Source organism: Lissotriton vulgaris, chromosome 6, assembly GCF_964263255.1.
Source record: "Lissotriton vulgaris chromosome 6, aLisVul1.2, whole genome shotgun sequence".
In the NCBI taxonomy this organism is placed as follows: domain Eukaryota; kingdom Metazoa; phylum Chordata; class Amphibia; order Caudata; family Salamandridae; genus Lissotriton; species Lissotriton vulgaris.
In genome coordinates this window covers 1744312558-1744327894 of record NC_141694.1, presented here as the reverse complement: position 1 = coordinate 1744327894, position 15337 = coordinate 1744312558, and the positions used below count along the sequence as shown (strand labels likewise).

Here is a 15337-nt window from a genome sequence, read left to right as displayed (position 1 = left end):
GGTCTGCCCCCCTGTTTGTATGCACCCCTGTTGCTGCACGGAACAAAATGCACAATATTGTGCATTTCGGTCCATGCAGGAACGTGCTAAGGCGCTCCAATGGCACTGCCTTCTATGGATCTACTAAAAGCCTTAGAAAGGCACAGCCTTGGACCACTGCCGCAGGACCACCCACTCTGTTTTCCTGTTGGAATCCGGTGGGAAGGCTGACTACGGGTTGCAGAGGGGAGCTGATGTGCAGCCCGCTGCAACACCGTCAGACTAGTAATCAGGCCCTTAGTGTTATAAAGCAAGTATTAGTTAGCTAGTGATTGCCTTCGATTTCAGGGGTATTGCAAAAGTTTCTTGATGTTTTTAGAAATTCTATTCGCTCAAAAAGGTGCAATTTCTGATGTGTATGTGTTTACATGTACTTGATTGCCTTGTTGTAATTACAAGTAAGCTCCACTCCAAGTGTCACACATTTGGCAGTTGAATGTCATTCATGAGTCCACGGAAACCATAGAATTGTCACACCTAAGTAATATGAAAACTTGCCAGCTTTGCATACGACTATGTGAGATTTACAACACTGGCATTAGCTTGAAAAGACTTTAAACCGCAGATTCATTAGTTCCACTAATATGCTCAAATATTTTCTTTTTCCTTATTACTCATTCTCATCTTATCTCGCTCCAATGGCATATCCTGTTTCCCATCATGTGAGTCATCATGATCAGGAAACAACTACCTGGTACATTCTGCAGAAACCATAAGACAATGGTCAGGGTTGCATTTTTTCAACAAAAGAACTCATCAAAGAGCGATACCCATGATAGCGGCTATGAATGTGAGAAATTCATCCTTTGGCCGGTCCCGATCCCCAATGCACAATTTAGTTATTTCAACATTTTGTGGAGTTTATGTTAATTTCGAAATGTATATAAGACCATAAGCCATTGCTGACCAGTGACATCTGTCTACCTATCTCCTCATACGTATTCAAGCCCCTGTGCACTGTATCAAAGGTGCATCCCTTTGCACTCCCTCAGGTACAGCCGGCTTTAGTGCTGGTTGCGCCCGGTGTGACACTGTTTCTTTGGTAGGCCTCCTTCTCCATGAATTCCCTCACTACCACTCTCCAACAGTGCATCTCATCTCTCTTTACCTTCTCTCTGACATTCATTTAATTTGTTTATACTGCTGCTTATAGTTCAACCACATTCATTTCTGTGATCACGTTACACGTTCTTTGCAGGAGGCACATTAGACCTTCGTGCTACTTTATGACGAGTCAAAACTGCCACTAGACAAAATTTGATCTCTCACTTATTGGAACATTAATTATCAGAGTTATCTTGACATTTTTATTGTTGCCTGAAAACTGCAGTACACACAAGGATGACGTTTTCTAACGTGAATAGGGATCAATTAGTTAATTGCCTATATTTAAAAATAAAGCAAAGAATAGAGAGTAACAGGATGTGGGAATTAATAAACAGCAATCTAGGTCTGTGCCATGTATTGGTTTATGCAACATTTTTCATGATATGCTGCCTAATAAATGAAAAAAGAGGAGGAGCCTCACATCTATAATGAGTAGCGATGTCTAGTTAAGTGTTCCCCACTGGAAAACAGGTAATCCAGAGTGAGTTAGTGTTGGCTGAGTTATGCACCCATGCCAGGCAGGGACCACCACTCTAGTCAGGGCATGCTAGATACACAATAAGATAACCTGTTCTCACCTTTTGGCAGCTTGGCTTGGCAGAGGGCAGTCGGGGTTATCTACAGAGGATATGTGTTAAGTGTTTGGGCAGCACACACACATGCAGTAACACAATGAAAACAACTCAAAAAGACTCCACACTGGTTTACACACATATAGACCATTTATCTGAATAAAACAAGACCAGAATGATAAAAATCCAATCAGTAGAATTCGAGATATGATTATTTGAAGATTAAGGGCCTAATTATGATGTTGGGACACCGTCTCCTTTCCGGGATCACCCAACCTCTGGTCAGCTGTCCCGACCTCCAAATTAGGAAGCGACCGAACCCTGTTTGTTGCATTCCTACATTTCCCTATCGGAGCATGCATTGTGGCCATAAACCGGCCGAAGTACATGCTCCCATAGGGAAATTGGAGGTGCTGTTCATCCCTGCACCCCGTGGCAGGCACCTCAAGGTGTTTGCCACGGGGTGAAGGGAGAAACAGGAGGTCCCCATAGGTGCCCCCTCAGCCCCCAACCAGAGGCCGCACACCCAAGGGGGCCCTTCTGGAGGCCCCCAAACACTGTTTGCAACATGTTTTCCATGTCAAACGGGTCGCCATGGAAACCATGCCGGAAAACGTGCATCGTGATCCCAAAGGCAGAAAGCCTGCCTTTTGGGATTACGAGCCGGATCCAACTGGCCGACAGGCTCCTGGAGCCGGTCGGAAGTCAGCCGGAATGACTGGTTGACTTAATTTCCGACTGCCAGCATTGTAATGCGGCGGTCGGAAAATAAACTGATGGGTCGATTACAATGCGGCCCAGAAGGCTCCGACCCTCAGTCTGAACCTTTCTGGGCCACATCGTAATCGGCCCCCATATGTGAAAACAGTGCTTAGAGGTCAATAGCGCTAAAAGGTTACTTGAGGTCCTGCTAGACCAGGGTAAATTCAGAATTCAAGCTGACCGCGATTGAGGGCAGGCCAGCTACAGGATTCAGACAGGTCCTGCTAACAAAGTGCCTTGGACGGAGCAAAGTGTTGATGTCGAAGACTCGTGGCAAGGAGTAAAGGAGGGTACAATAAGACACTTCATGGCCGAATAGGAGAGAGTATTATTCAACTTTATGATATAGTTTAATATTATGAAAAGATTGCAGTGTTTTCATTAGTGTTCAAGAACCAAGAGACATGATGAGCATAATTATATTAGCCCCTCACCATCTAAGTTAGCTACAGAAGATATTTAACTTAACTCCATGCCAAGCGAATCAGATGTGGCACCCAAATCCTGGATTGCATCTTAGTATTTTAGTTTGTTGTATAGAAATTGTGCACAAATACTTTGTTTCCTGAGTCAATTGAAATATCTTCTCCTTAGCAATTTTTTACAGTGAGTTTTTAAAGTATATGCTTAGCATGGTCATTCGCAGGGTGGGCATTGGACTTAGAGGGTGGACTGTGGCCTTTCCCTGCATAGAGTCATGAGTCAACAAGAGTCCGCATCGTGTGGTCTTTTTCTGTGCCCTAAACAAATTTGCATCTAACCTAGCAAAAATTCTAAAGTGAATTAAGTTCTTTATTCATTCAAACTTTATTGTAAATCTGTAATCTGTCAAGCTGTATTTCCTGTAGAAAAATACAAATTTTATTAAAGGAATGTAAATGGGGTTTTCAATTTCTAAGACCTACCATCTTACTTCCTTCACCCCTTAAACAATTTGTACATATTTTTAAGGCTAAAATCTAAGGGACTGAAAGACATTATTTGGCACAAATAGTACATTTTCACTTAAAGGAGCCAAATATCTTCATAATCAAAAACACTATTTTCCAGCGGACTAACCCACTAAGCCCTAACTGCAGATACATTGTTTCCAGCAATATATATGTTGTTTGTGTATGTGTGTGATATGAAATTTGCATTGTCATATATGTTCTAATTCTGGTGATGGAAAAGTATAAATAAAGTGTGACTAACTTGAATTTATATTGTTTTATGACTGAGTAATTATAGGTAAGTATGTTTGTTGTAAAGTGCCTCTTTTTCCTGGTTTGCACCATTTGTTTTGGATTGATGATGCTGGCATTTTAACTTTGCACACTGGGGAACTGTTTCCCAGTCTTCGTATATGTGCTCTGACGTTTGAAATGTGGTAAAATTGCCTAACTCCTAGTTTGCAGTAAGGAAGTAGTATGCAGTGCAGGAAATACACAAATGGCATGTAAATGTTAAATATCACCTGTGGACTGCAGCACATGTTGGCCCATCCTCTAGGCTGACAAAGGAAACATGGCTTCAGGCCTACCTGTGCAGTTAAATCTTGCAACTTTTAAACCTGAATGCAAACCTGTCACAATAACCATTTTTGATATGAAAGAACCATATATTTAAATATGAAATAAATCACTCCTAAATAGGCCTTGGAGCAAATACGATAGAGTGCCTTGCATTTAAAAGAGGTATATGTCAAGAATTTAATGTTGTCATGTTCAGTGATGAGCCCCCTAAAGTAATTGTTACTGTAACAATTACTTTACAGAGCTGTTATATCAAAAAAACTAAAATTCAGAATGAAAATATAACCCTGCTATCTCCAGTTCGGAAAAGCTACGTGAATAATTCAAACACTATTATTAGTGTTTATTAGTGTTTAATTAAATTCCAGTTCAATGGTGAAGTCGGATTTGTAATAGATATTCATAAAAAGTGATTTTTAACAAGTTCCTCCTTACCTGCCTGAGCCCCCAGTGGGCTAATTAGTACAAGCCTGATGACAGATGACCCTACCAGTGCTTTCTCTTAATGAAGCGTGGAGCCTGCTTCCAAAGCAGGAGCAATGGCTTAGGCATTTTCACAGGAAGACCAAGGGTGACGCATATGACAGATGTCAGCTCAGGAAGAACAGTCGGGGATGGTTCAGGAACGTCTTTAACTAAAAAGGTCCAGGGAGGGCCTGCCTGTTGGACCTGACATCTTTGGCGTGGTTTTCCACAACCTTTTGCCTTAACACTCCTGTTTCTCTTAACCCGTTTTTGGGGTTGATTAGGATGGCGGACAGATCGCCACCACCATGCAGGCGGTGGCAATCCGTCCGCCATCCGTGCCCGTCCACAACCAATTTCCCCCCCCCCGCCATATTACAATGGCGGGGGGGACCGCAGCGGACAGAAACACCGTCCACTGCTTTTACGCCGCAGTTGGCTTGTGACCGTGGCGGAAAGGCTCTAATATGGTGGCGGTGTCTATCAGACACCGCCAGCCATATTAGGATGGGCTTTGGGGTATGCCTTGCCGCCACGGAAAGGTATACGGTCTTTGTTTTGGGGGCCCGTTGCGGGCCCCCAGGGTGAAGGCGGGTGTAAGTACAACATGGCAGGCACCGCACAGTGCTTGTCATGTTGTGCTTGGAAACGCACAACATGCCTTTTCAGCATTGCGGCGGGCGGTGCTTCAAGCACCGTCCGCCGCAATGTTAAAAATGCGGGATGCACCCGCCACTGTGGCGGATGCTTCCTAATTCGGGGCACGGAACCTCCGCCCTTGTGGCTGACGGTCCCTGCCCCAGACAGGATGGTGGACGGACAAAGTACATCCGCCATCCTAATCGACCCCTTTGTTGGCTTTTGGACTCTGCGTACTTAACCAGTGCTAACCAGTTGAAAAGTGCTTCTGTTCTCTCTGCTTTACACATGGTGAAATTGTCATACATTCAATTGCCACATTTACTTTACTTGTAATTCCAAAGCAAAGAGGTACTACGTGTACCCAAGGCCTGTAAATTAAATGCTACTAATGGGCCTGCAGCACTTATTGTGCCACCCACTTAAGAAGACTTTCTAAGCATGTCTCTGATCTGCTATTGCAGCCTGTGTGTGCAGTTTTGAACTAACATTTTGACCTGTCAAACTAAATCTTTTGCCAGACCTATACCTCCTTTTTTTTACATATATAAGTCATACCCTAGGGTAGGCTCCATAGCAGGGTACAGTGTAGTTTATAAGTTGGACATGTACATTTACATTTTACATGTTCTAATAGTGAAACATTCCTGAATTTGTTTTCCACTACAGTGAGGCCTACCTCTCCTATAGGATAACATTGGGGAAGTGGGTATGGTTAATGTGATGCCTAAAGAATTTTAAGTTCAACCCTCTTTTATGGTAAAGTTGAATTTTAATAATTCTGTAAATGCCACTTTTAGAAAGTTAGAATGTTCTTGTCTCAACCATTTGGTGCCTGCAGCCTGTATTCTGGGTCACATGACTAGGTGTGGCTACAAGTTAGTCTTTGTGTATTCCACACAGACAGAGACAAAAGGGGAATCGGTGTTGACAGGAGGAGTTGTCACCTGCCACACTGACACATCACAAAGACTCTACCTCAGCACACTCCACAGGGTTTCAACCGAGTCTTTTGTGCCCCAGACAAGCTGGGGCCAAGGAACGGAGTAGGGAATTTCCAGACACCTCTGTAGGGGGAGGGTCCTAGAAGCTTCCCACTTCAAAGGGGGCACCAGGTATGAATAAATGACTCTTAGACTCAACTCTTCATATCACTTCTGGAGCTGTGGAAGAAGGACTGCCATGATGATCTGCTTACTTACCAAGGACTGCTCTGCTAAATGCAGACTGCCTGTGTGGAGCCAGGACTCCATGGGATCTCCAAGGGTTATTTCATTTAGCTGGCACCCTGTTCAAGCTACACGAACACAAAAGGCTTCTTCCACATTGATGTGTCTTCATACATCTTAAAGCAGCGTGACGCAGTGTGGTATCAACTTCAGGCCAGAGTGACACAACTCAACCTCGATGCCAAAGCATCTCCCCACTTGTCCTCGCAAGCCCCGGCAACTTCTTTGGCACTGACGCAGCCTGACGCCAGCACCAACCCAAAGCAATGCATCTTGCCCCTGCACTGAAACATCACAATGCAAGTCTCTACAATCCCTACTTCTTTCCTTGACAATGACCTGCAACCTCGTCTTGCAGCTGTTTAGCAACGGCCATCGACCCTGCTGCTGTGTGATGTATCTCGATGCCAGACTTCACATTTCAGACCCTTGTTGACAGCCTATGCAGCTTGAGGCAAGGACTTTGCACTTCGATGCCCAGGAACCAAAAGTTACGCTTCAGGAGACTGAACCCTGTCCTGTATCTTGCCAGCACTCCATCATGGTTGGCCTGATCTTGTGCATTAGGCCTGGTCTACTCCGACCAGATAACTGCGGTTGGCACTTTTTGCTTCTTAGCACTTGATTTTCACAAAACCTTTGAAATTACATTTCTCCGGTTCTACTAATTGAATTTTTGTGGTGTTGGTGTCTAATAATTAATGAAATGTTACTCTATTTTTTCTGAATTTGTGTGGGATTTTTCTTGTGTTGTGTTATTACTTTATTACTCCTTAAGTGCTGCATGCATTCTTTAAACATTGCCTATGACGAAAGCTTGACTGCTTTTCTGGAAAGTCACCAGAAGGTTGACTATAGATTTATTTTAAGTTTGCTTGTGTTTCACCCTGACAAGAATTGTGGTTGCTGCTTGAGTAGGGTTTCAACCAATAACACAATTTCTTACACTTCCTATTTGTACTAAAATGTAAAGGGAGACCAGAGGAAGAGAAGCCTATTGTTTTATAAGCCCTGTGTAGCCAGTTTGGCACCCGCCCAGTGGGAAGTGGAACGGGTCCCAAAACAAGGTTGGTATAGCTGAAGAGGAGGGGAATGCTCATCCCCTTAAATATACCCCTTGCTAGCCCAGAAGCTCCCTTGATGGAATATTCTGCATGTTAGATTTGCCTCAGCATAGTACACTGTTGAATAGTTTGCGGTAAGACAAACAAGATGTGATGCAAAAGAGGAAAAGGGTTTCCCCTCCAGAATTCTTTTCTTAATTAATGGTTAGGGTGTGTGCAGGAGTCGACCCACCCCAGTGACATTTACAAGTGCACACTCCTTGGACCTGTTGAAGAATAGAAGAGGACTGCACCTACTGTTTCAGTCCTGTGTGGTAACCTGAACGGCTGTGCCTATTCTCACTTGTGCCCAGCACAGAGAAGTGGACTCCATGGGTCAGTTGGCTGTCCTCCTGTGTAGCTAGAGGGACACAACAAGGTGCAAGAAGCCATATTCCTGAAGTGGCCAGTTGACCAGTAACAACTACAATTGGGCTGGAGTGAGTCCAGGTCCCGAACTGATGTCCCTGAGTTCCTAAAGCTGTAACTTAGAATATGTTTGAACTTCCAAGACCTCTGGGGCATTAGCTGGACTTCAGAGCAAATGTCTCATTGGATACATCTTCATGCTTGCCTGATTGGCAGGATGTTGAACTCCATAAATAAAATACTAAGTCTAAAGGTAGAAATGTTGACCTGGTGAAGTCATGGAAAGTTTCCGCCCTATACAAGGACTTTGTCAGAAAAAAAAGTTTAATTTCTTCTGCATAGAAATGTACCCGCCAAAACCTATGGCTTCAGCAGGCTCCCATCCACCAGTTATGGGCTTAAGAGGACTTCAGGTTTATTCACCCGTGCACCCTGGAGTATTTCAACTCATGTTTCAGATACTAAGGGGCTGATTACGAGCTTGGTAGTCCACCAAATCCCCAAACTCAAGTTGGCGTGGCAGGAACTGCTGCACTGGTGGTCTGATGCCGAAGTACGAGTGTGGGGGTCCCACTGCCACAGAACCACAGCAACCACCCTAGATCCGTGATCCCTTAGCGGTGGTGCTGTGGTCTGGTCCAGCAATATGCTGGGGGTGCCACTGTGGCATAACCAAGCATATTATGAGTTTCCTAACAGTTTTCATGGCGGTGAGTCCGCCATGAAAACTGTGGCGGTGAGGAAACTAATGGGGCCCTGCAGGGCCCCCTGTTGTCTCTGGGGATCGGGGATGCATGCAGGAAGGCACCTGGTGTGCTCCCCTGTCTGCATGCATCCCCAGTTCCTGCAGAGCATGGACTTCACACTCCATGCCATGCAAGAGAGTGCTTTGGTGCTCCAATCATGGTGCCTTTTTTCTAACAGGCACTCCCATGGGACCGCCATAGCACTACTCGTCAGATGTAATCTGGCTGGCGGTGTGCATATGAATTTGGTGGTGACTTGGCGGCTCCTTCCCACACCGCCAAACTCGTAACCAGGCCTTAAGTCACATGGTGAAATCTTTGACCGGGACAAACCTGCAAATTGTGTTCAACCTCTGGTCCATCGTGGGCAGCCTGAAATCACCCTTAGGCTCTGGTCCACTGTGAACAATTGACTGCTGATTGGTGTTTGACTTTTTCTTGTTGCTTTTTGACTTAAATATTGAAAACTTTGTATAATCGATCCCCTTATTGAACTTTTTGTAATTTTTGTGTAATTTTACTTGTTAAAATAATCTCGAATTTTCTAAACCATTTGTGGGATTTTCATGTTTTTGTGTTTTGACTTCTTAACTGTTTTGCCACTGCTTAATACTTGACATATTTCCCAAGTTAAGCATGTCTGCTCTGTACCATAGCTACTAGGGGTTTAGGCCCAGATTTAAATTATTGAAACCGTGTTTTACATACGGTTTTTGGCTTATTCCACACCAATAAACAATCCACTTTCTCAGAATGTTTATTTAACTTTGCTCAACATTGAAATCAGAAAATCAAATTAACGTTTGACCTTTCTTTTCTTTTTTCAACAGTCCTTACAAATGAATGCATGGCAATTGCAAAGAATTCTTAATGACATGATGATCAAGAGTAAGACTGGTTTTAATAAATCTTATTTTAAGAGTTTTTGTTTGGGTGTCCTATGTTCGGATTTGCTTACCTTGAAACACTTTTTTAGTAAGTATTGTGTGCAGTGTGTCTGGGTTCATTTATGAAGAAAATCAAATTCAGGCTTTCCTCTCCATTTTTCTTGGAATTCTCAAGGAATTCCAGGAGTAATATTAAAACCTGTGACTGTCACAGCTTCACAAGAGTAATACCTTGATCACTTTGATCTATAGTAAGTGTATTTTTCTAAAAAGGTAAAATGTAATGCCTACGACTCTTTGTATTTGCTAATTTTGCTTGTTTTCCCATGGGGGACACCATTTTCCTGTGTAAAAACCATTATCAGTACATCTCTAACAATTAGTTTGGTGGTCCTTCCGTTTTAGACTGCAAAAATGGATTTACCATATCCTTTAAAGAAACAGTACACTGAGTATTTTAGGATGGAAATTGACCATCAAAAAAGGTGATGAATACCCACAAATGTAACTGATTGTGGGGGGTCCACATATTTTGCTGATGCCTGCAATGGGTTGTATGTCAGACTACCAAGCACAAAATTTGGATATACCGATTTTTTATTGACAAAATGTCGACTACCAGAAAATGTTGATGCCAATTGCATATAGTTAAGTATATCACTATTCTTGACTCTACATTTACATTCTTTGATGACAGAAGTGTAGTCAAGATAGAAATAGGTAGAGTTAAGTTTAGTTAATTTGCTAGTCAATATTCTGGCAAAGATAATAGGATAGCACAACATCTATTAATCAGTATTCTGGTTGTATGCCTCTATAATGATGAAAGTCCATAGCCTGCATCTGTATGTTACATTAGTAGTAAGGTTTCCTTTCCCCCAGTCATGAAAACACAACAAGATTGACCGCTAGCAGGTAGAACCTTTAAATCCTCCATTTTCAGTTCCAATCTCTCTGATCCCGTTGCAAACTGGAGATTCATGGTTGGCCACCGATTGTTACTTAACATTAAGTGCTCGTGGTGCTTTAATGCTTCGGAAATTAATTCCTACGTGACAAACAGAAAGTTCAACTTATGCATTTTCTAGAAAAAAGCAAACAGTTCCTAACATCTACTCTTTGTTCTACAGATGGTCCTGCTTCTCTCAATGGAGGGGGATTCAGCCTGGATGCATGCCGGGGAATTCTAGCAGTAATAGATGTATCCTTCAATACAGAGTTCATGCAGCAAATGCCAATTGCCCATTTATGACAGTAGACCTCAAATATTATCATATATGAGAAGTATTCTACCCTGTGACGACACAGGTGCCAGAAGAGACAGGTAGGCTGATAAACTCTCTCTCTCACACACACAAACACGCATGTACTGAGACACAAAGATATACACACACAGACACACACACGCATATATTTGTACTATAAAATATGCCTTGGGACTCTTTGGGGCAATGATGGGAGTTGCTTAGGGTTAGTGATACTTGGCAGCCATCCACCCATCTCTTATATGGAGAACTGTGACTGTCAGAAAGAATCGTCGATTTCAGTGGACACCTCTACCCAAAACGACCTCTGCCTGCAGTAAACTCACACAGAGTTGCTGTTACCAGGCTGCAACCTACCGTCCAACCCCTAACGTCAACATGGTCCATTACAGACCTCAATTCTCCACGAACACCAAGTTCTAGCCCTGCCAAGGCTGCTAACTATTGGACCAACTGTTGATTGTGGGAAAGCACAGGACTTCAGCTTGCGCCTTTTCATTTTGTGCTCTAGGATGTGCCACCCATGTATATTCTGCAGTAGGAAATATAATAAAAATACCAAGCATGCGCAGGCATGGAAATCTTTGTGGTTCTCTTCAGCGTTGAATTTTGTCCCCTTTTGATCACTTATGAAATTCATAGAAAATGCTTACAAAGCCCTATCACTCAGTGTTAGGGTTGTTGTTTGGTACAACCAACATCAGACTGAAGGAAATAATATGTTAGCTATTGGGAAAAAAGGGACATGAGACCAGATATGAACAAGGGCCCATTTTTGTTTCCCCACCTCCCTTCCACAAAATCTCTTGTTCGTTGAGTGTGTGTGTGGGCTACTCACAGTATACCTACGGGTATGGGATCAGGACTTGGTTCATAAGGATTTTCCAGGTTAGTAATTTGTATTCTCCACACCTCCTTGTTCAGGTCACCCTCACTTACCTGGTCTTTGATCCTGTTATAAGGACTTTAGTAATGGGTTGTTTGTTATTTCTGCTGGTGTATTATCTTGCCTCCTCAACAGCTATTGTAACCCCTACAGAATTCCCAATTTCTTTGCCTCATATATGGTCAGGTTTGTCAGGGTCGGTTCCAGTGCCGAGTCTCCTCTTTTTTCCTCTGATATACCCCTTGGTTTGCTCCTTCACCACACCACAAGCTGTCCCACGAAGGATATTGAGTGCTGAGAGGGTCGGTGTCCGGCGGCAGCACCAACAAGCCTTGGCAAATGCCACCCATGCAGGAAGTCAAGAAGGTGCAAGGTTGGGACCAGCAAGGTTCAGGAAACTCACCGCAAGCAGGGTAGTCAGGGCAGGCCCCAAGCAATCAGAAGAGTACAAAGAAAATAAAATGGACTTTCAAGTGGACCCACAGGCCAGAGGCACAGGGTTCACAAGAGGACCTCAAGCAGCTCACCAAAAGGAGCAGGCCACGGTGCCCACGAGGTGATGTGGCTAAAGATCTTGGTGAAATATGTTTCTGGAGGTTGGAGCTACTTGGAGCCCAAAGCATTTGTCGCAAAGCTGCCAATAAGCATATGCACTTGCAAAATTACGTGCTGCACATGTGTTCAGTTAATGCAACCCCCACAAGGGATTCGGACCTCAAGCTTGGTGAGAGGGCGACTCAGCCTCCAGAGATGTAGATAACCACCACCCATGTTGTTGAACCCTTCGGAGTCTGCATGAGCTTGAGATCAGCAGACCAGTCAGCAGTGTTGAGGTGCCTGCAAATGCAGGGAAGTGACTCCTTCACTTCAAGGGAGATTATTTTCAAGTGTCTTGGATGCTCCACAGATCCTGGACAGATCCTGGATGGTGCACATGTGCAAACGAGGCAGCAGACTGCAAGGGAGAAGAAGTCAGACCCAAACGAAGTACTGCAAAGTCCAGAGTGCCAGACGGTAGAAGTGCAGTGGTTTCAGTTCTGAATCTTATCCCACAAACTGTTCTAGGGATCTACACCCAGGTAAGCCCTTAAGTAACCTAGGGCAAGGGTTGGGAAGTTTCAGAGGACCCTCCCAGGGGAGGGTCTGGACAGGGGGGGAGGTTACTCACATGCCCTATGTCCAGTTTCACGCCAGAGCAGGAGCCAACGGCTCCCCGAACTGGTTTGAGCTGGACTACGCACAGGGACACCAAATGTGCCCCTCATGCAGACTTTCAGGTGCTGGCAAGTGCATCCACCCAGCCCTAAAGCACTGAATCCTGTCTTGTAGATGTTCACACCTCCCTGTGACAGGGTGCCTATTGTTCCACCTTCCTCTGCTCGAGCTTGGCTCAGCAGCAGGAGCGCAGAAATGTGTCTCTTGTCGGCAGCAACCCTTTTGTGCTGTCCGGGTCAAGAAGACTGGTACCGGGAAAACTGGGAGCATAACGGGGGGCTCCTTCAGAGCTTGGAATCATACCTCCCACTCCGTTAATGGTGTGGGGGTAAGATTCCAGCATGTTTTATACCAAACGTGATAGGATACGTTGAAGCCATTTTCCAGATGGTGCCCCTTCTATATAGTATATAGCTGCTTCACTGACAACCCTGGAGAATGGATTCCGTAGGCTGCAGGGGTGTCCTGGTCATGCAGGAGCACCCTCTCACTTAACACCAAGCACCCTGCCTTCAGGATTGTAAAGGCCTGCTAGGGGGGTGACTTAGGTTTTAAGTGCAGTGACCCTCATAGTAAACCTATATCTTTAGTAAGTGGTGCATGCACCAAATTAGACAGGCTGCAATGGCAGACCTGTAGGTCCATTTTGCATGGTCTCTCATGGGTGGCATAATACATGCTGCAGCCTGTGGGAGACCTCTGTAGTACCTATGCTCTGGGTACCTGGCTACTGTATGCTAGGGGCTGACAAGGGTATCCCAGTATCCAATCGGTGATGTACCTAAGTGCATAATTCAACAGCTAAGAGAGAAAGTAGATAGACTGGGGTCCTGATTAGCAGGGTCCCAGTTAGACTAGTGAAAAAAAGCATTGCATCAAGCAAAACGTGGGGTAACTATCAGAAGCAGATCCTACTTTCCTACAGATGGTATCAATGCAGAGTCAGTTTGCCCATACTGCCCCTGTGTAGGTTCAGCATCGCTGTGTCCTGGCTCTTTAAACAAGTGTAGTTTGGCAGCAAAAAGCTTGAAAAACCTTCTGCTGCCATATTAAGCCTGGGTCTGTCAAATGCAGCTTAAATTCAATATTGGGTATAATTTGTTACCAATGCAAAAGCATTGAATGGTAACACTACTTTGTGCACTACTTGTTCCAGTGTTACAATGAAACACTGGTAACCATGTAGTCTGCCTTGTTTCTCTCTTGTGGCCCATTCAAGCGTGTTACTTTGCCTACCCAGGCGAGGCTAATTGCTAAAATTAGTGAAGACTTTTAGGGGCAACCACATTAGAGAACATGGTCATTACCCCTCACCCTGACCTTTTATGTGTACTGGAGCTTATAGAAATGCACATGTCTTTTGTTTGTAAGAGCTCTATTTATTGCAAAGTTATTTCAAGGTATCTACCTGTTTTTAGTTCTTTAGGGCTGGTAGTTACCCATGGATATAGCTCAGTCACCTAAAATGAGAACTGCTTGATGTGTGGGGCTATACAAACTATTTTGCTAAATATTTATAAGAATACCGTGAGTTGCAAAGTTATTTCACGGTATCTACTTTTTATGCCCTGTGGCTTCCCCCATGAATGTAGCTAAGTCATCTCATATGAGAACTGCTCAATATGGGGCGCTACATACACATTATTTATTTAGAATAATACAAATTCCTGGCAGAGTAATTAACATGTGGTAATATTGCCACCTAATTGGCATTCACTTATTCACTTTCATGAGCAGTGGAAGAGAAATTAGAAATCAAACTGAGACTTGCTAATCACACATCTAGTTTACCCATCAAGCCCAATGTTCCAAGACCTGGACATGTGTGCGATCTCAAACAAGCACATTGTGGCATTCTTGTGTTGCATCCTGGTTGCCAAAGGAGTAGAATCTGATGAGGCCAGAGGAACTGGAAAGTCAGTTGGAGGGAACTGATGGATGGGAATCTTTCCAGAGAATTAACTCAATTTATTATTCATATACAACGGTGGGATTGGTGTCACTACAACGCATGCTTTTACATCGCATGCCTTTACAACGCAGTTTTTACCACGCAGTCCATTACAACGCATAATGCTTTTAGGCGCTGGATAGTGAATTATTTAATTTACTATTCCAACTCCAGTCCACGTGGATAGCAGGGAAGATGTTGGATAGTAAATTAAATATATTCCCTATCCTAGAGCGCCCCCCAGCGCAATGCGTTGTAATGGTATGCGTTGTAATGGTTGCGATGTAATGGTAGTGCGTTGTAAAAAATGCGTTGTAAGTGATGTTCCCCACAACGGTGTCATCATCAGGACTGTGCCACGCTTGTTACACTGGCAACAGGGAATGTTTTGTATTAAACTGGAAAGGATCCACAGTGACATTTACTGATCCAAGGAGAAAACAGTTTTCTACTGCTACTGGCTTTTCTGGACTATTATTCTAAGGATATCTAAGCACCTTAAGGTTCTGTTTTCATCTTTAATAACTTCTACCAAATATTGCCACTTGTTGAACTCCGTTTCTAACAACTGCCCCAATCAAATTACCT

At 43.9% G+C, this 15337-nt stretch overlaps 1 protein-coding gene across 1 annotated transcript in view; it reads left to right on the top strand.

Moving 5' to 3' along the window:
• Positions 1-15337, top strand: part of LOC147709409 (calpain-13-like) — a 454206-nt gene that overhangs the window by 359588 nt on the left and 79281 nt on the right. Inside the window, exons 18-19 of the mRNA XM_086925978.1 lie at positions 9376-9433; positions 10563-10633. Coding sequence (XP_086782104.1) covers positions 9376-9433; positions 10563-10633 — 129 coding nt within the window. The remainder of the gene's footprint in view (positions 1-9375; positions 9434-10562; positions 10634-15337) is intronic.